Below are 22406 nucleotides of genomic sequence, written 5' to 3' on the forward strand. Positions count from 1 at the left end.
TCCATGATGGAGGGAAGGGCCGGACAGGAGAACTGTGTCATCAGCAAACTTAACCAGGTGACCGTTGGGGTACGTTGATCTGCACTCATCAGTGTACAGAATGAAGAGCAGCGGAGAAAGCACACAGCCTTGTGGGGAGCCAGTGGAGGTGGTGAGGAGATCAGACAGGTTATTGTTAATCCGGACACACTGGGTTCGGTTAGTTAGAAAGTCCAGGATCCAGAGGATGAGCTGACTGCTCATGTTGAAGTTCCGGTGAAGTCTCTCTGCCAGAATATGCGGTTGCAGGGTATTAACTGGGTATACCAGTACATCCCAGTTTATCAAAACACTATGGTCTGAGGACCCTCCAGATCTACACCTTTACCTCATAAACACCATTAACAAAAGGCTTGACTAAACAGATATGTTTTCAGCCTAGACTTAAACACAGACTTCTTATTTCTTTAATAATAGTCCAGACTCATCAATATGCTGCTGCTTCTTCTTCTGGCTGCTCCTGTTAGGGGTTGCCACTGTGGTTTATCAGGATCTGCATATTTGGTTTGGCGTAGGTTTTACACCAGATGCCCTTCCTGATGCAACCCTCCCCAAGCTATCCAGGCTTGGGACCGGCGCTAAACATGCACTGGCTTGTACAACCCCAGTGGCTGGGTATTTTACCTAATCTGCATGTCTCTGAACTGTAGGGGAAACTGGAGCACCCAGAGGAAACCCATGCAGACATGGGGAGAACATGTAACCTCCGCACAGAAAGGACCCTGTAGGCCATGAGGTTAAAACCCGGAACCTTCTATATTCCTGTCCCAAAATTTGCATACACCAGTCCAAGTTCAAGCCTTCTATTTCTTTATCTCTCTATCATGGACCTGAACAGCTGAAACTTCAACAGTTCTGCAGGTATTGTGAAGAGTGTAATATTGATAAACTCACTGAAGGATTCACTGGCCATCCTACTTGGAATGAAGCGATGCCGAGCAGAGAGCTTATGCAAGATGCTGTAGAGCATTTGTGCAAGCTTTGGAGACATAACTTTTGACTGGAATGAGCTCTTATACATCAGTAGCTTAACACTGCAAAACAATCTTCAGGACTTTGCATAAAATTCTCTGAAGAAGCTCACCGGGGAGTCACCAGCAGTGCTCCTGGAACACAAGGGACACTGAGCTGGAGATCTCATGAGAGCTCAAGAGATGCCATGGCTTTGGACCTGACATACAGTGGTGCTTGAAAGTTTGTGAACCCTTTAGAATTTTCTACATTTCTGCATAAATATGACCTAAAACATCATCAGATTTTCACACAAGTCCTACAGTAAAAGTAGATAAAGAGAACCTAGTTAAACAAATGAGACAAAAATTTTATACTTGGTAATTTATTTATTGAGGAAAATGATCCAATATTACATATCTGTGAGTGGCAAAAGTATGTGAACCTTTGCTTTCAGTATCTGGTGTGACCCCCTTGTGCAGCAATAACTGCAACTAAACGTTTCCGGTAACTGTTGATCAGTCCTGCACACCAGCTTGGAGGAATTTTAGCCCATTCCTCTGTACAGAACAGCTTCAACTCTGGGATGTTGGTGGGTTTCCTCACATGAACTGCTCGCTTCAGGTCCTTCCACAACATTTTGATTGGATTAAGGTCAGGACTTTGACTTGGCCATTCCAAAACATTAACTTTATTCTTCTTTAACAATTCTTTGGTAGAACAACTTGTGTGCTTAGGGTTGTTGTCTTGCTGCATGACCCACCTTCTCTTGAGATTCAGTTCATGAACAGATGTCCTGACATTTTCCTTTAGAATTTGCTCGTATAATTCCAAATTCATTGTTCCATCAATGATGGCAAGCCATCCTGACCCAGAAGCAGCAAAACAGGCCCAAACCATGACACTACCACCACCATGTTTCACAGATGGGATAAGGTTCTTATGCTAGAATGCAGTGTTTTCCTTTCTCCAAACATAACGTTTCTCATTTAAAGCAAAAAGTTCTATTTTGGTCTCATCCATCCACAAAACATTTTTCCAATAGCCTTCTGGCTTGTCCACATGATCTTCAGCAAACTGCAGATGAGCAGCAATGTTCTTTTTGGAGAGCAGTGGCTTTCTCCTTTGCAACCCTGCCCTGCACACCATTGTTGTTCAGTGTTCTCCTGATGGTGGACTCATGAACATTAGCCAATGTGAGAGAGGCCTTCAGTTGCTTAGAAGTTACCCTGGGGTCCTTTGTGACCTCGCTGACTATTCCACGCCTTGCTCTTGGAGTGATCTTTGTTGGTCGACCACTCCTGGGGAGGGTAACAATGGTCTTGAATCTGTCTGACTGTGGATTGGTGGAGTCCAAACTCTTTAGAGATGGTTTTGTAACCTTTTCCAGCCTGATGAGCATCAACAATGTTTTTGCTGAGGTCCTCAGAAATCTCCTTTGTTCGTGCAATGATACGCTTCCACAAACATGCGTTGTGAAGATCAGACTTTGATAGATCCCTGTTCTTTAAATAAAACAGGGTGCCCACTCACACCTGATTGTCATCCCATTGATTGAAAACACCTGACTCTAATTTTACCTTCAAATTAACTGCTAATCCTAGAGGTTCGCATACTTTTGCCACTCACAGATATGTAATATTGGATCATTTTCCTCAATAAATAAATGACCAAGTATAATATTTTTGCCTCATTTGTTTAACTGGGTTCTCTTTATCTACTTTTACGACTTGTGTGAAAATCTGATGATTTTTTCGGTCCTATTTATGCAGAAACACAAAAAATTGTAAAGGGTTCACAAACTTTCAAGCACCACTGTACTTCTGTCCAACTTGTGCTTACTCATCAACAAAATAGTTGAATTAAAACTGCTGGTAAGAACGACAAAGGACTTTTCAACTGCTTTCTGCTTCAGCGAGATATGGTTAAATGAAACTACTCCTGATGCTGTGATGCAGCTCATCATCTTTCACAGCACTGAGCGCATCATGACCCCACTCTCAGTCAGAAAACCAAAGCAGAGGTGAGTAGCCAGGCTGTGTGATTTTATGCACTTTTTGATCATTGAAGCCTGATCATCTTAAAATGTTACCGTATAAGTCTACCGTCATTTTGGCGCCAGATGTTGTTTCTGCATTTCTGGACTGCATTTCCCAGAATGCACCATGGCCTATGGGCATGGCTGCATGCAGTGGATAATCATGTACTAGTGATGCACACCAGCTGCAAGCGAGCCAATAAGTTTTTTAAATAAAATTTGAAAAATCAAAATCTAGATTTGCATTTTTAATGAGTGTAAAATGTGTTAGTTCAATAATATTGGCTGGCTTTGAGTGGTATATCAGATCTATTCCATTCAGCTAGCATGATATTGAGCGAATCGGAGATGAGCAGCTGAATGGAATATATCTAATATACCGTGAAAAAAAAAAAGTCAGCCAATATTATTATTATTATTATTATTATTATTATTATTATTATACGTACACATTCCTTTCGGGTGTTCAACGTGTCTCTCTTTCAAAATTCTCTAAGTTTTCTGCATCTAGCAAAGCAAACCTGGCAGCCATGTTTGTTTACAAATTGTCACAGTTGCTCGCTAGCGCAGAAGTTTTAAGTCTCCGACGCATCTCTTTTCCAGTTTTTCGATGTCTGTTGGTATGTTTTTCTCTTGTAAATATGTGTAAAGAATCTCTCATGAAGTTTTGGTAGCCTTTCGGGTGTTTAACGCATCTTTCTCTTTCCAGGCGAACAAAGAAATGCTTCCGTGTATGCACAGCAGAAAACTCTCTCATTGAATATTCACATCAGCTCTGACGTGCGACATCATTTTGTCTTGACAACCATGCAGTGTCGTAAACCATATTCAACACTCATTCTCTACTGAGTAGAGAGATGTAATACATGTAGGATAAGCGATATGCTAACAATATTGCATGCTATCGAACCAAATGAATGAAACCTGCTAGATATCTGGGAGGTCCGTATAGTGAAATACCATGACCGAGGTCTTGAAGGTACGAGCGAGGCCCTCTGGGCCGAGGTCAGTATTCAAGGCAGAGGTCATGGTATTTCACCATATGGACCGACCTTAAGCTGGTAAATTTTATATATATATATATATATATATATATATATATATATATATATATATATATATATCATCTCATTATCTCAAGCCGCTTTATCCTTCTACAGGGTCGCAGGCAAGCTGGAGCCTATCCCAGCTGACTACGGGCGAAAGGCGGGGTACACCCTGGACAAGTCGCCAGGTCATCACAGGGCTGACACAGACACGGACAACCATTCACACTCACATTCACACCTACGGTCAATTTAGAGTCACCAGTTAACCTAACCTGCATGTCTTTGGACTGTGGGGGAAACCGGAGCACCCGGAGGAAACCCACGCAGACACGGGGAGAACATGCAAACTCCACACAGAAAGGCCCTCGCCGGCCCCGGGGCTCGAACCCAGGACCTTCTTGCTGTGAGGCGACAGCGCTAACCACTACACCACTGTGCCGCCCCATATATATATATATATATATATATATATATATATATATATATATATATTTTTTTTTTTTTTTTCTTTACCAAATTCTAACAGAAAACGAGAGCGCCCGAAAGGGAAAACCGAGCTGAGCCGCCATTTTGAATCCTCATTCACGGCTGTAATGCAAATTGCTTCCTCCCCGGTATGCAAGTGCACTTCCATGGCAGGGAAAAAAAAACTACATTTTGCCGCCTATGTAGTCCCCTATTTATACAAATAAGAGTCATTCAGGATTCAGCCATGTTTTTGCTCGGCGTTAACAAATTACAGGTTTTTAGCTTTCTCCTGAAATGTTTTCTTTTATTTCTTCTTCCTCAGGGTAGTAAAACTCGCTTTCGCTGTGAACACTGTTGTTATCGCTATCCATGCTGTAAAATTAATGCTATTCTCCTGAGAAATGCTGGCAAACATTTATAAGATTTTTGATAATCTTATAAATAAATCTTATAAAAAAAGATAAATGTTGACAAAAAAATGCTACTATGTTTTTTGTTGTTGTTGTGAATAAGCGAGTCGCCAGAGGTCTGTAACCGGGGTCCGTACTGTAGGATACGGACCCACTCGCCAGCCAATCAGAGCGCAGGATCTGGACCGCGAAAAAAAAAAAAAGTGTCCTGTATGCATAATAATAAATAATATTGCACTTTCAAACAGAAAATAGTGGTTTTCATGCTGTCAATTTTTTGAGAAAGAAAATACTTTTTTTCTCAAGTTAATTACAGTGGATTTATAGCGTCTTGGAGTCAAACTCTTCATTTGCAAATCATTGCATTCTGTTTTTATTTACGCCTTATACAGCATCACAAGGTTTTTGGAACTGGTGTTGTATTACTTGTTATGTATCATACCTCATCATGGATGATGCTTGCTGACGTATGAACTCCGTTACATATATTAAAAGCATGTTATAACCAAATATGGTGACTTCTCCATTTTTAGTTTAAGGAAGGCTGAAAAGGTTGAAAAGGGAATTAAAAAGCACATCTATTCATTTCAGGTGGAAACATGTGCATCCTGAGCACTCTACTGCTCTTGTGGGACTTTGCACTTCTGTGTGATACACAAAGTAAGTCTTTTTAGCCTCTGCAGCCCATTTCCTAGCTCTGTAAGTGCTGCTTTTTGAGATTATAACCTTGATGTTATCACTCTGTATTTTTAAGGCAATGTTCAGCTTGTTCAGGATGACACGGCACCCTTCCAGGTGGAATTCCATTCAATGAACTTCAGAAACGTCCTGCACTGGAAACACCATCCTGACACACCGGATGACCTGCAGTATTTCGTGGAGTATAAAGTGTAAGCTTGTATTATAACACTATTTTTTTTTCCATGCTAACTTCTCATAGCACGGTCAAGTTTGCCGCTTTATCCTGTGTGTGTGTGTGTGTGTGTGTGTGTGTGTGTGTGTGTATATAAGAATTTTTCATAATTTTGCTCAGGTGATGTTGACGAATGCAGAAGTTAAAACTAAAATTAACATTTAATGTCATAAATAATAAATCACACAAGGTATGGACAATGTATAAAATATAAACTTTGTATAATTACTATACATGTAGAACTGAATAGAATGTGTATGGAATATAAAGAGTGTAAAAGAGATGTGTGACGTATGTAATACAGTATGTAAGATATGGTGTACCATTGGAATTAAATATCAATACTGCACAAAAATGAGTAAATATATAACTATGGTTCAGACATAACAGTATTGGTAAAAAAAAAAAAAAAAAAATCCAGATTTCGATTTATTTGGTGCATATGGATGTGCCTTGTCACAAAATAAACCCTGCGTCCGAAACCACTCACTACATAGTTGAATATATAGTGAGTTGGCCGTTTTGTAGTGCAAGCAATATATACCATTACGCATTGCAGTTGCGCTGGAAAAAAAAGCTGTAAAATCTGTTTCATAAGGACTGTTAAGTATTTTAGATTGAGTAGTTTGTTTTTCCTTATGACAACGGGCATGAGACAAATTTATAAGTTGTGGCATGAAAATGGCAATAATATTGTAGTGTGTTGGGGTGAATGGACGGAGGAAGAAACGCATTATAAACAGACATTCAAGTACAATTAAAAATAACGAAAATAGAATAAAATACAAGAATAAAAAAAAGTTACAGTGCAGAGCGAGGAATTAATCAAAAGCCTCAAATTTAATTTAGTAAAAGGCAGCGGCAAAGAAGAAAGTATTCAGCCTTGATTTAAAAGAACTGAAAGACGCAGGTACTTTGTGTTGATTAATGTGGGAAATACGCTCAGTAGTGTCCGAAAGTGTTTTTCCATTTTACCAATGAGTTCACTATAAAGTCTTCTATATCGTAATTCCCTCTATAGTAAGTAGTGAACAAGTGAGTGATTTCGGACACAGCTCCTGAGTCTACTAATAAATTCAAACCATTCTAAAATTCAAACACAAGACTTTAGATATGTAAATACTGACACCCTGAATTTGAGTTTTTCATCGTGTATTTTGCAGGTATGGAGACAAACAGTGGAGCGTGTGTAAACACTGCCAGGCTATCCAGAAACAGCAGTGTGACCTGAGCCAGGAGACGTCTGACCCACGCCAGTGGTACTATGCAAGGGTTCAAGCTCGATCCTCCAAAGGTCTTTCACCCTGGGTCAACAGTGCCAGGTTTTACCCTCAATGGGACAGTGAGTGGCAAACTATATATATATATTTTTAAATCTCTGCATTATGTTTCTCCAATTCTGCTGTAAGATCCTGATCCTCACAATTTGAAGGTTTTTTTTTTTAATAGTGGATTTTACAATGCAAAAAATAAATAGACTTTAAAAATAGCAAATGGAAATAACTTGAGTATAATCAAAGTATCTATCTAGTATTTCCTATTATAAGATTACAGTAGGCTACTTATAAGATTACTGATACTATTTCTGGACAATTTGACTTAGTTCCAGCTTTAAACTCTCTCATTGCATTGGCAGATAATTGCCTTTATCGAGAAATAAATGCTTAAATTGAGCAAAATTACACACAACTTACAGGACAAGATTATTTCAAACTTGAAATGAGTACAATTGTAAGTGAAATCTCAGACTATTTCCACTGACTAAGATATCTTTATTTTATTTTATTTTATTTTTGCAGCATGACCTATATTCATGTACAGATGGCCCACAATCTTTTTTTTCTTTGAATTTTAAAATGTTCTGAATAAATCATATATCTTTTATAGAGAATGCTTTTTTTCCTCGATGAAGGAAATCATCTCACTGACCCAAATAATATACTAAAAAATTTTAATTTAAAATCATGTCTCTTATAAGCAGGTAATTGAAAAAAAAAAGCTTGACAGGTCTTTCAAGGCTGATTGATTGTACCTCTATACATAATCACACGTATTTAAATACACTGATGCACATAAATGTGTGTGAACAAAAAAACCTTCAACTCACATGATTCCATATGTATCTCAGCCACTTTCAGCCCACCAAAGATCAAGCTGAATGTGACCAGGGAAGGCATTGTGGTCGGGATCAAACCTCCGCGGACCCCTCTACAGGGACAGAGGAACAGCAGGGTCTCAGTTACAAAACTACTGAAGCTGATGTTTAGGATTTACCTCATGCACGATGGGGTGGAGCAGGTACAATAAGAAAAACAAAAAAAAAGCCTTCTTCAGTTCATCAGCCATATACACACACACACACACACACACACACACACACACACACACACATCTCAAAAAATTAGAATACCATGAAAAAGTTCCTTTTTTCATAATTTAATTCAAAAAGGTAAACTTTCATATATTCTATATTCATTACATGTAAAGTGAAATATTTAAAGCCTTTTTTGTTTTAATTTTGATGATTATGGCTTATAGCTCATGAAAATCAGAAATCCAGTATCTCAAATTATTAGAATATTCCCTAAGATCAATCAAAAAAAAGGATTTACAATACAGAAATGTCCAACTTCTGAAAAGTATATTCATTTATGCACTCAATACTTGGTTGGGGCTCCTTTACCATGAATTACTGCATCAATGCGGTGTGGCATGGAGGTGATCAGTCTGTGGCACTGCTGAGGTGTTATTGAAGCCCAGGTTGCTTTGATAGTGGCCTTCAGCGCATCTGTATTTTTGGGTTGGGCGTTTCTCATCTTCCTCTTGACAATACCCCATAGATTCTCTATGGGGTTCAGGTCAGGCAAGTTGGCTGGCCAATCAAACACCGTAATATCATGGTCAGCAAACCATTTGGTAGTAGTTTTGGCACTGTGGGTAGGTGCCAAGTCCTGCTGGAAAAGGAAATCAGCATCTCCAAAAAGCTCGTCAGCAGATGGAAGCATGAAGTGCTCTAAAATCTCCTGGTAGATGGCTGTGTTGACTTTGGACTTGATAAAATACAGTGGACCAACACCAGCAGATGACATGGCACCCCAAATCATCACAGACTGTGGAAACTTCACACTGGGCTTCAAACACCTTGGATTCTGTGCCTCTCCACTCTTCCTCCAGACTCGAGAACCGTGATTTCCAAATTAAATGCAAAATGTACTTTCATCTGAAAAGAGGACTTTGGACCACTGAGCAACAGTCCATTTCTTTTTCTCCTTAGCCCAGATAAGACACTTCTGACATCGTCTCTGGCTCAGGAGTAGCTTGATATTAGGAATGCGAAAGTTGTATCCCCTTTCTTGAAGATGTCTGTTCGTGATGGGTCTTGATACACTGACACCAGCCTCAGTCCACTCCTTGTGAAACTCTCCCAAGTTCTTGAATCAACTTTTCTTGACAATCCTCTCAAGACTGCGGCCATCCCTGTTGCTTGTGCACCTTTTCCAGCCACCCTTTTCAGCAATGACCTTTTGTGGCTTACCCTCCTTGTGGAGGGCATCAGTGATCATCTTCTGGACAACAGTCAAGTCAGCAGTCTTCCCCATGATTGTGGTTGTGTGTACTGAACTAGACCGAGAGATACACTGTGTTCATACTGTTTTACTCAAACTCGAAATGAAATATTCTAATATTTTGAGATGAGTTTTTTTATGTTTTTGTATTGTATGCCATACTGATTAAAATTAAAATAGAAAAATGCTTGAAACATTTTAGTTTATGTATAATGAGTCTATAATATATAACTTTCACTTTCTTAAATAACTAATGGAAAATATTGAACTTTTTCACAATATTCAAATTTTTTGAGATGCACTAATTATATATATATATATATATATATATATATATATATATATATATATATATATATATAAGAGGAAGATGCAACTAACAGGTGTAAAACACCTCAGACATTTTTCTCCAAAATATACAGTACCGTGCAAGTCTTCGGCACAAAGAAATGCTGTAGACCAAAAATAGCTTAAACAACAATTAAATGTTTCAAATACTATAAACAGTAATCAGTAAGCTATAATAAATGAAAAAGTCAATATTTGGTGTGAGACGACCCTTTGCTTTAAAAAAAAAAAAAAAAAAAAAAAAAAAAAAAGGGTCGCTTCTCATGTTTTCTTTTTTAATCTGAAAAGTGGGCTCTTGTGTAATATGCTGCTCAGATCCAAACTTTTTTTTTCTGTAATAGTTAATTTTGTGCTGGAAAACGATTGTTTTTGTACTGACTTGATAATGTAGACGTCATAAAATAGGAATCTCTAACAAAGTTTGTATGAAAAAAAAAAAATAGGGCGCCTAAGCCTTTTGCACAGTACTGTATGCAAGTTGATTCCAAATGGCTGAGTGAAGTATCATGTACTATATGTTTTTTTGTTTGTTTTTTTAATCCAACTTCTGCCCACTCCCTGTAATAATGTTCACCTGCAGAGCTGCAACTTCAGTTCCCAATTTTCAGATCACTTATGAGCACGCATCTAGTGGTTTCTGGTTTGCAGCTGCACATGCAGTTATTATTTTTGTTGATACCGTCTTGCAATATTTTCTAATCTTCAGCGGTTCTGTTTCCTAAAATTAAAACAAATGTCTAATTGAAACCACTGGGACTATAACCAGGATAAAGGAGAAACTTTACAGTTACAATTATTGGGCAATTGCTGCTTTAGGTCAAGGCACCACACCACTACACTACTGATTATTTTCCAAAAATGCATGTTTTATTCCTTCCATCTTTCATTCAAATGAAAGGAGTGATAACATTCAGTTAGTATGGTCCTCTCTCACTTCTTCTAGCTTGTCCCACTTATATGTGTGGGGTTGCTGCCAATGTGGACCCTATTGATCCACGTCATATTAATTGGAGCAAGGTTTTATGCCAGATGGCTTTCCTGTCACAACCCTCTCACTTCCGGGCTTGGGAAACCACTCACACACATTCACACCTATGGACAATTTAGAGTAGCCAGTTAACCTAACTGCATGTCTTTGGACTGTGGAGGAAACCCATGCAGACATGGGGAGAACATGCAAACTCCATACAGAAAGGCCCTCGTTGGCACTGGGCTCGAACCCAGAACCTTCTTGCTGGGAGGCAACAGTGCTAACCACTACACCACTGTGCTGCCAGCTCTATGGATTTGAAATGTTGATGCTTTCAGTCAGTAGGAACAAGCTATTTTATCTTGTAGTAGTGACAAATGATGATAATCTATATCAGGGGTGTCAAACCTGATCCATAAAGGGCCTTGTGGCTGCAGGTTTTCATTCCAGCCATGCAGCAGCACACCTGACTTGGCTCATTCAATCAACTGAACTGTCTTCACACAGTCAAATACTTGCAGCCACACCCACCCTTGATTAAAGGGTGGGTGTGTCAGTTGATTGAATAAGCCAAATCAGGGTGCTGCTGCATGGCTGGAATGAAAACCTGCAGCCACAAGGCCCTTTATGGATCAGGTTTGACACCCCTGATCTATATGATATAATTGTAGAAATTGTTTAATGTGGGTGGAGCACAGAAGCACGGCAGACCAGAACTGAGTTCTCATAAACTGTCTTATTTTAGCTTTTCAGCTTCTACTTTACACTCTCCCAGTTGCGCGCGCACGCGCGCACACATTCTGGCTGGGGAGAGCTCCCTTCCTCTGCTCTCCCTCTCCTCTTATAGGGCACGGTCACTGGGGAAGACACACAAACACCGGTTAATTCCCATCAGGTGCAGTGATTCTGCCACTTACCTTCCCTGACTCCGCCCTCCATTCACAGACCGACGCTTGACCACGCCCCCGCTGCCACATACCCCCACCGCCCGACTCAGGCCGGGGAGCCGTCCGGCCTGCAGTTGACTCCCTCCCCCCTTGACGGGAGAGAAAATCCACCATGACCATCTGCGCCCCCGGCCTGTGGACCACCTCGAACTTAAAACAACTGGAGTGCCAGATACCAATGGGCGATCCGCGCGTTGGCATCCTTCATGCGGTGGAGCCACTGCAGGGGCATGTGGTCCAAACAGAGGGTGAAAGGGAGCCCCAGCAGGTAGTAGCGGAGGGCGAGGACCACCCACTTGATGGTGAGGCATTCCTTTTCTATGATGCTGTACCTGCCCTCACACACCGACAGCTTCCGGCTGATGTACAGCACTGGACGGTCCTCCCCCTCCACCTCCTGGGACAGAACAGCCCCCGGCCCTCTGCCCGACATGTCAGTCCACAAAACAAAGGGGAGAGAAAAGTCAGGGGAGTGTAATAGTGGCCCCCCACACAGTGCAGCCTTTACCTTAGAGAAAGCCTGCTGGCATTGCTCCGTCCACTGGACCGGATCTGGTGCCCCCTTTTTAGTGAGATCAGTCAGCGGGCTGGTGACGTCCGAATAATTAGTTACAAGCCTACGATGGTAGCCAGCCAGCCCCAGGAACTGTCTCACCCCCTTTTTGGTCTTGGGCCTCGGGCAGGCCGCAATCGCTGCGGTCTTATTGATTTGGGGACGCACCTACCCATTGCCCAGGTGGCGGCCCAGATACCGTACTTCCACCCGCCCAATCGCACACTTCTTCGGGTTGGCTGTGAAACCCGCTCACCTCAGCGACCTAAGGACGGCCCTTAGGTGTTCTAGGTGCCGCGGCCAGTCATTACTATAAATAATGATGTCGTCCAAGTATGCGGCCGCATAGGTGGCGTAGGGGCGAAGGACCCTATCCATAAGCCGCTGGAACGTAGCGGGCACCCCAAACAGCCCAAAAGGAAGTGTGACGAACTGGTGTAAGCCAAACGGTGTGGAAAAGGCCGTTTTCTCTCGGGATAGCGGAGTCAAGGAGATCTGCCAATATCCCTTTGTCAAATCCAGTGTCGAATAAAAATGAGCCGTGCCTAGTCGATCGAGCAACTCGTCAATATGAGGCATTGGGTGTACATCAAATTTAGACACCACGTTGACTTTTCTATAGTCCACACAGAACCGGACCGACCCGTCTGCCTTGGGAACCAAGACCACCGGGCTGCTCCAGTCACTGTGGGACTCCTCGACGATGCCCATTTCGAGCATGGCCTCGAGTTCTTCCCGAACCACCTTTTTCTCGTGTTCGGGCAGTCTGTAAGGGCGGCTGCGCACTACTACCCCTGGGGGCGTCTCAATGTGGTGTTCTATGAAGCGGGTGAGGCCGGGCAGGGGTGAGAACACATCAGAAAATTCTGTCTGCAACTGGGCGACCTCCGCGAGTTGGGTCAGGGAGAGGTGGGCGATGTCAATTTTCCCTTTTGAACCTCTGGCCCCAGCTCCACCTTCTCTGGAACCACCGACACCAACGCCACTGGGACCTCCTTGTTCCAAAGTTTTAACAGATTGAGGTAGTAAATCTGTAACGCCCCACCCCTGTCCGTTCGCCTCACCTCATAGTCGATGTCCCTGACTCGCCGTGTGACCTCAAAGGGTCCTTGCCACCTGGCGATCAATTTGGAACTCGACGTGGGCAACAACACGAGTACTTTATCTCTAGGTGTGAATTCCCTAAGGCTCGTGCCCCTGTCGTACAGATGGGCTTGACGTTCTTGGGCCTGCCGCAAATTCTCCCGGGTTAGGTGCGCGAGTGTGTGGAGTTTGGCGCGCAGGTCGATAACGTATTGAATTTCATTTTTGCTTGTTGAAGGTCCCTCCTCCCAATTTTCACGCAGCACATCTAGAATGCCACGCGGCTTATGCCCGTATAATAATTAGAACGGGGAGAACCCCATGGAGGCTTGTGGGACCTCTTGCACTGCGAATAACAAGGGCTTGAGCCATTTATCCCAGTTGCATGCGTCCTCGCTTACAAATTTCCGAATTATGTTCTTGAGGGTGTGACTGAACCGTTCGACTAAGCCATCCGTTTGTGGGTGATAAACGCTGGTGCGGATAGACTTAATTCCCAGTAACCCATACAGTTCGAGTGACAAATGTAGTGCCTTGATCAGTCAGAATCTCTTTGGGGATTCCGACTCAGGAGATGACGCGGAAGAGTGCTTCTGCAATACTATGTGCCGAGATATTGCGAAGAGGCACTTCTTCCGGATATCGCGTTGCATAGTTCACCAAGACTAAAATAAAGCGATGTCCTCGTGTTGACCGATCTAATGGCCTGACGAGATCCATCCTAATTCTTTCAAACAGAGTCTCGATTAATGGCAGGGGCGCAAAGGCGCTTTTGGAATGGCCACTGGATTTACTAACTGGCATTCGCGGCACGCCGTACACCACCTATGGACATCGCCGCGAATCCCTGGCCAATAAAACCGGGCCATTATTCGGGCTAGTGTCTTATCCTGCCCCAAGTGTCTGGCCATGGGATTAAAGTGAGCCGCCGGGAATATAAATTCCAGGCGGCTCTTTGGGATCAAAAGCTGTGTTATCGATTCCTTAGTCTGAGTGTCCTGTGTCACTTGGTATAATCTATCTTTAATAATGGAGAAATAGGGAAAGGACGGGGTGGCGTTTGGCTGGAGCATTTGACCATTGATTACTCTCACTTGGTCAAACGCATGCCGCAGAGTCCCATCTCGCAACTGCTCCAACGGGAAATCCGCAAGGGATTCCCCGAGAAAGGGAGGAGGAGCATGCTGCTCCTCACTCTGACGCGGTGATGACGTAGACGGCTCTGACAGCTGCTCCCGCCAATGCCACACTGGGACCTCCCCCTGCTAAATTATGGCAGGCCCCACTTCACTAAATGTGCCATTACTTCCCTAAATCCCAGCCAATCAGTCCCCAAAATTATCAAGTGGGTAAGGTGAAGATTAACCGCCACCTTTACTCTAGATTTCTCCCCTCAAAATAGAATGTGGACCGACACTAAAGGGTAGTTGTGAACATCCCCGTGCGCACACAATACCTTCACCAATTGTGCTCTCCCCAATGCCTCATCTTGCACCAGGCTTTGGTGGATTGAGGTCTGATTACAGCCGGAGTCCACCAAAGCCTGATACGTATCCCCTTGGATACTCACCAGTATGCGATACGCTCTGGCCCAATCGAGGGCGGTCCCAGGCGCGTCAGGAATCCGGACCACCACACCCACCTCCATCGCTGAGCACTGATGCTGGAGGTGCCCCGGCTCCCTGCAGCGCCAGCATACCGGCCCAGGCTTTCCCTCTGCACCAGTGTTCTGGAGCTCACTCACCTGGGGGGGGGGGGGGGGACGACACAGAAGTAGGAAACAGTAGGGCACCGCGGGTGCGGCGGGCCGGCTGGGGTGGAGCCGGCCCCCCGCGGTGGGGGAATGGGGTGAGGACGAGGAACAGAAGGGGAGGGAGACATGCTGTCCTGCCGTTGGAACAGCTGCCATATGGTCCTCCGCCAGCTTGAGGGCCTGATCCAGCGACGCCGGCCGATAGCACTGGACTCACTCTGCTGTTCCTTCTGGAAGTCGGGCGATGAATTGTTCCAGCGCCACCAGATCGATGATTCCCTCGGCGTCGCTGTTGTCAGCCCTCAGCCACCGGTGGCAGGCGTCCCAGAGTTGCTGGCCAAACGCAAACGGCCAGCCAACCTCCTCCAGGTGCAGTGCGCGGAAGCGCTGCTGTTGCTGTTTCGGAGTGCGCCCCACACGTTGGAGGATGGCCCTGCGGAGGTCAGCGTAGACCAGCAGACTGTCGGCGGGGAGCTGTAGCGCGGCCAGCTGCGCCTCACCCGTTAGCAGGGGGAGGAGGTGCGCCGTGCGCTGTTCCACCGGCCAACTCCACGCCTCTGCTGCCTGCTCAAAAAGAGTGAGGAGGGCCTTGGGGTCATCATGCGGGCCCATCTTTGTTAGGGTGAGGTGGGGAGGGTCCGCGGCGGTGGTGACGGTGGACCCCACCGACACGAGCAGATGCCAGAACGCCTGGCGATCTTCCTGCTGTGCCAGCACCAGGGCTTCGAACCGTTGTTCCTGCTCCTTCCGGAGGGGGACCAGCACCTGGTGCTGGCTCTGTTGGGCTGTGGCGAGGGCATGGACCAGGTCCTTGAAGGGGGAGGACTCCATAAGGCTGTCCTCTTCTGTACTCCTCCCGGGTTTCGGCACCACTGTCGAAATCGTTTAAGGTGGGTGGAGCACAGAAGCACAGCTGGCCAGAACTGAGTTCTCATAAACTGTCTTATTTTAGCTTTTCAGCTTCTACTTTACACTCTCCCAGTCACACGCGCGCGCACACAAAGCATTCTGGTTGGGGAGAGCTCCCTTCCTCTGCTCTCCTCTCCTCTTATAGGGCACGGTCACTGGGGAAGACACACAAAAACAGGTTAATTCCCATCAGGTGCAGTGATTCTGCCACTTACCTTCCCTGACTCCACCCTCCATTCACAGACCACCGTTTGACCACGCCCCCGCTGCCACAATAATCCAGCCCCAGAGGTACACAAGCCAGTGCATTCTTAGTGCTGGTCCCAAGCCCGGATAAATGGGGAGAGTTGAGTCAGAAAAGGCATCTGGCAAAAACTCATGCCAAATCAACTATGCGGATGATGAACGGGACCTTTCATACCAGATTAGTCGAGGCCTGGGTTAACAAACAACCGCTGCCACTGGAACTGGTTCCCAGCAGGGTACCACTATGCTACTGGTGGGAGAAGGAGGACAAGGAAAGGTGGAAAGTGAATTCGGAAGTAACGTGAGAGTAGAAAAGGCCAGAGAATTAAATTGAAATTTGGAACTTTAAAATTGTTTTCACTATGACTTAGACTGGTAAAGCAAGAGAATTGGCTGATATGATAGAGAGAAGAAAGATTGACATCCTGTGTGTACAAGAAACAAAGTGGAAAGGAAGTAAGGCCAGGAACATTGGAGATGGTTTCAAGCTTTTCTATCATGGTGTGGATGGGAGGAGAAATGGTGTAGGGGTAATCCTGAATGATGAGTATGTTAAGAGTGTGCTGGAGGTAAAGAGAGTGATGAGTGTGAAGCTGGAAATCAAGGAGGTGATGAACATTGTCGGCGCATATACCCCTCAAGTGGGGTGCGAGATGGAGGAGAAAGATGATTTCTGGAGTGAGTTGGATGAAGTGGTTGAAAGTATACCAAAAAAAAAGGAAAGAGTGGTGATTGGAGCAGGGATTGGAGAAGGGAACAGGGGTGATGAAGAGGTGATGGATAGGTACAGAGTGAAGCAAAGAAATGCGCAAGGCCAGATGGTGATGGATTTTTCAAAGTGGATGGAAATGGCTGTAGTGAATACATACTTTAAGAAGAAAGACGAGCATAGAGTAACATAAGAGTGGAGAAAGGTGTTCTCAGGTGGACTATATTTTATGTCGGAGATGCAATCTGAAGGAGATTGGAGACTGCAATGTGTGGCTAATCAGCATCAAATGGTGGTTAGGAGGTGGTTAAGATGACCTTAGAGGTAAAGAAGAGGAAGAAAGGGAACACTAAACCAAAAATCAGATGGTGGAAGTTGAAGGAGGAAGATTGTAAGTCAGAATTTAGGGATATGGTGAGACAGACATTGGGTGAAGAGGTATTAGATGATTGAACAAGTATGGCAGCAGTGGTGATGAAGACAGCTAGGTGCTGGGAGTGACATCAGGACAAAGAAAGGAAGACAAGGAGACTTGGTGGTGGAATGAGAAAGACGTTAGCCAAGCAAAACTGGGATAAAAAGAGATCAAGAGAGCAGACAGGAATACAAGGAGATGTGAGGGAAACAGAGAGCAGTGGCAAAGGCGAAGGAAAAGGCAATATGAAGAACTACTAGTGAATTTCAAAATATTGGAATTTCGTGAAAAAGTTAATATTTTTCTTAAGTCATAAAGGTAAACTTTCATATAGTTTATATTCATTACATGTGAGGTGATTTCAAGGCTTTTTTGTTTTAAATTTTGATTATAGCTTATAGCTCATAAAAATCAGAAATCCAGTATCTTAAACTGTTAGAATAGTTCATTTTGAGTAAAACAGTATAAATACTGTGTATCTCTCAGTCTAGTTTAGTACATGCAACCACAATTATGGGGAAGACTGCTGACTTGACAACTGTCCAGAAGACAATCAACACCCTCCACAAGGAGGGTAAGCCACCGGAAGTCGTTGCTGAAAAGGCTGGCTAGAAAAGGTGCACAAGCAACAGGGATGATCACAGTTTTGAGAGGATTGTCAAGAAAAGTCGATTCAAGAACTTGGGAGAGTTTCACAAGGAGTGGACTGAGGCTGGTGTCAGTGCATCAAGAGCCGCCACGCTCAGATGTAGCCCCTTTTCTGAAGACAACTGTTGCATTCCTAATATCAAGCCACTCCTGAACCAGCGACATCATCAGGAGGGTCTTACATGGGCTAAGGAGAGAAAGAACTGGACTGAATGCTCATTTTGAATTTAGTGCCAGCAACATGTTTCCAAAAAGTTGGGACAGGAGCCACAACATTTCCAGTCTTTTGTGTAATGTGAAAATAAAACTAATTTGGTTAATTGGCAACAGGTCAGTAACATGATTGTGTATAAAAAGAGCAAATCTCAAGAGGCTGAGTCTCTCAGAAGTAAAGATGGGGAGAGCTTCACCGCTCTGTGAAAGACTGTGTGGGCAAACAGTGCAACAATTTAAGAATAACATTCCTCAATGTAAAATTGCAAAGAATTTGGGGATCACATCTATGGTACATAACATTATTAAAAGACTCAGAGAATCTGGAGAAATCTCTGTATGCAAGAGACAAGGCTGAAAACTGATATCGGATGCCCGTGATCTTCAGGCCCTCAGGCGACACTGCATTAAAAGCAGACACGTGTCTGTAGTGGAAATCACCGTATGGGCTCAGGAACACTTCAGAAAACCATCGTCTGTGAAAACAGTTCATTACTGCATCCACAAATGCAAGTTAAAACCAGATATAAACAATATCCAGAAACACCACCACCTTCTCTGGGCCCGAGTTCATTTACGGTGGACTGAAGCAAAGTGGAAAACTGTCCCGAGGCCTGACGAATCAAAAGCAGAAATTCTTTTTAGAAATCATGGACACCACATCCTCCAGGCTAAAGAGGAGAGGGACCATCCAGCTTGTTATCAGTGCACAGTTCAAAAGCCAGCATCTGTGATGGTATGAGGGTGCACTAGTGCACATGGCATCAGTCGCTTGCACATCTGGGAAGGCACCATGAATGCTAATGCCGCTTTTCCACTACAAACGCGGCTGAGCCGTGCCGTGCCGAGTCGAGCTGAGCGGGGCTGTTGGAGTTGCATTTCGACTACAACCGCGCTGAACCGTGCTGGCTGGAAGTGGGTGGACACATTGGGTGGAGTTAGCGAAAGTGGGTGGACGTCATGTGATGTCGTTAAGCAGCGCAAACAGTGACATCAGTGACAGTGGCGGAACAAGTCAGAGCCGGGCCGGGGGCGGGGCAAATGACCGGGCCCTTTATTAAAGCTTATCATAACATCATTTTAGGCTACAAAATGTCCGCAACTGCGGTGTTTACCAATTTCAACACTACCGGGTGCAACTATGTTATTTAGTACATCAAGTCCTTCAAACGAACATGTAACTCAGAAACAAAAAACATTAGGATACTGTACATGGCTCATAATAAAACATCAATAGCCTATACTGCGCGCATTATTTGAAGGGCATACGAATGAGCGCTCAGAGTGGTGACAGGAAGAGTCAGAAATAAAAGGAGGGCGGTGCAAACCTCACTGAATGCACTGTGTTTACCAATTTCAACACTACGGGGTGCAACTATGTTATTTTGTACATTAAGTCCTTCAAACGAACATGTAACTCAAACAAAAAAACATTCGGCGACATACTGTACATGGCTCATAATAAAACATCAATAGCCTACTGCGCGCATTATTTGAAGGGCATACGACGAGCCTTGCGCTCCGCGAACTCGTCCACGATGCTCTGTATGTCACTGATTCAGTGAGCTTTTAAGCGGTAGTCTCACGACCCGGATAGTAAACAATAAACATGGAGGACATGGAGTCGTTAGTGTTGCTGGTCTTGGTGCTGTGGCGGACAGATACTGGCAAGAGCGTATAGATGAGGCGAGGCGCATAAGGCTTCAGAAATTCTCGTAATTCGTAATTCTTCTTCTTCCGGGTTTGCGGTGTTTACAGATCCCAGCGCGCTCGCGGGGCGTGTGTGGGCATGTGAGGACACGCCTCCTCACCAATCAGTGCACAGGGGAGTGTCTGCTCACGCCCCCAGCCTCAGTCGGCACGGTTCGGCTCGCTTCAGCCCCACTCCAAAACGGTGCGAGTTTTAGGGGCTAAGCAGGGCTGAAACGAGCTGAGTCGTGCTGGTTTTTGGTAGTCGAAACGCGAGCCGTGTCGGGCTGAAGCGAGCTGAAAAAGGGTAGTGGAAAAGGGCCATAAATGACGTATACAGGTTTTGGAGCAACATGCTGCCATCCAGACATCATTTTCAGGGAAGGCCTTGTTTATTTCAGCAAGACAATGCCAAACCGCATTCTGTATGTATTACAACCTTATGGCTCTACAGTAAGAGTCCAGGTGCTAAACTGGCCTGCCTGCAGTCCAGACCTGTCTCCCATTTAAAACATTTGGTGCATTATGAAGCATAAAATATGACAAAGGAGACCCTGAGCTGTTGAGCAATTGAAATTGTATATCAGGCAAGAATGGGACAACATTTCACTTTCAAAACTACAACAATCGATCTCATTTCCAAAACTTTAACAAAGTATTGTTAAAAGAAGTAGTGATGCAACACAGTGGTAAACATACCCCATCCCAACTTTTTTTGAAATGCGTTGCTGGCATCAAATTCAAAATGAGCATATACTTTCAACAAAACAATAAAAGTTCTCAGCTTGAACATTTGATACTTGCCTTTGTACTATTTTCAAGACAATACGAGTGAAAAATGACCTCAACCCCAACATCTTTTGGATGAACAAACATTTACTGCACCTTTGGCCTTCTCATTTGCCATAACTACCTGACCTCATTAATGTTCTTGTGGCTGAATGAACATAAATCCCCATCTCTCTGCTCCAAAATGCATTGGAAAGCCTTCCCAGAAGAGTGGAGGTTATAATAGTAAAGGGGGGGAGTTAGGCACGTGTGTGTGAGATATATATTATATAAAAAACACACGAGAGAGGAGATTGAGAGGGTCAGGGGTCCACTTACCTTTGGCCTTAGTAATTAGTAAAATAATGCATTATTTCCTGTAACCATTCTCCATGTATACCAAATTTGACCTGCAGATTCACGAAACCAATGGCTGCCCGAGGAAGCTCCTGATTGAGCACTTAAGCCCCCAGACGACGTACTGTGTTCAGGCTGTGACCGTCATGGCCCTCTCAGGCCTTACAAGCTCAAGAAGTCCCAAGTCCTGCATCAGCACCCTGTAAAGCTTCACACAGGTACACACCCTGCTACACTGGATCTCTACAGCAGCGGAGACAGTCGAGACGGCCGCCAGTGTCCATCACACTTCCTGCCTTTATGTTTTTCCACACAGTACACAGGGAGCAATACCAGGGTTAGGGGAGGGATCAACCTGCACACTACACACAAACACCTCATCACCTGATAGCCAGGTATTGCTCATTTGGAAGCTCCTCAGTTTACGCCTGAGTTAAACTAAAGACGCCACTTTCGTTCAGGCTAAGTTTAGTTTATTTGATACAGGACACATTTTGTTGGTGTTTTAGAGCTGGAGCTTATAACCCAAATGTATATCTAACTGCAGGCACTGTTTTCATCATCAGTGTGCGCTAGAACACCAACCAGAAATTTCTAGAAAGTTTTAATATACTGTATGTGAAATGATTATGTGGAAAAATAAATGTATTGCAAACCATCTGATCTATTAGTCATTTACTTATTAGATATCCATATAGAATAAAATCAAGGCTTGAAGAATAAAGGATTTATTGGTCACTTGAGTACAGTAGTGATTCCAGGATGAACCCTTTACAACCGCCACTGGTGCTGTGATCTAAAACCGTACCAGAAAACTACCTCAACAATGATTTGGTCATGTGGCTCAGACAGACACTAAAATAATTGAGGACGTCATCATAAGCATTATGTATATACAGTACATGTGATCCATGTAACAAGTATTGCTTTTTTTAATTATTATTATTATTATTATTATTAAATACTTTCACAAACCAAACTGGAAAGGGCAACTTTGGTGAACGGTTCATTCAGTGGAAAATGTCATTTAGTGTCTTAGTGTTCACGTGCCGTTTTTATACAAATCTGTAGGCATGACCGTATGGAGAAAAAAACCCCCAAAACAAAACAACTAAATCTGGTACTTTTCCAACAGACATTTCATTTTAGTAAAAATAATTACAGTATCCCGAACCACACATTTCAGTGGTAATCAAACGTGCAACTGCAGTTCCAGCCTCACTGGTGTCCTGTAAGACTGTCGTCATCGTCATCACATTAATTTCACATTTTAACAAAAACACTCTTATAAATCAGCAGTTCATGATCACTAGATCAAAAAAAAAAAAAAAAAAAATCACAGTGCTACATAAGAAGCTCTTATA

General features: G+C 43.8%; 1 protein-coding gene across 1 annotated transcript; it reads left to right on the forward strand.

The window, feature by feature from the left end:
* The first annotated feature begins 5551 nt into the window (after nucleotides 1-5551).
* il22ra2 (interleukin 22 receptor, alpha 2) lies at nucleotides 5552-21700 on the forward strand. Its single transcript, XM_060926335.1, has 5 exons — nucleotides 5552-5615; nucleotides 5710-5845; nucleotides 7032-7210; nucleotides 7997-8166; nucleotides 21102-21700. Exons 1-5 carry the CDS (start codon nucleotides 5555-5557, stop codon nucleotides 21246-21248), a joined length of 693 nt encoding a protein of 230 aa, XP_060782318.1. The 5' UTR covers nucleotides 5552-5554; the 3' UTR covers nucleotides 21249-21700.
* The last annotated feature ends 706 nt before the right edge of the window (nucleotides 21701-22406 follow it).

Source organism: Neoarius graeffei, chromosome 7 (assembly GCF_027579695.1).
Source record: "Neoarius graeffei isolate fNeoGra1 chromosome 7, fNeoGra1.pri, whole genome shotgun sequence".
Lineage (NCBI taxonomy): Eukaryota > Metazoa > Chordata > Actinopteri > Siluriformes > Ariidae > Neoarius > Neoarius graeffei.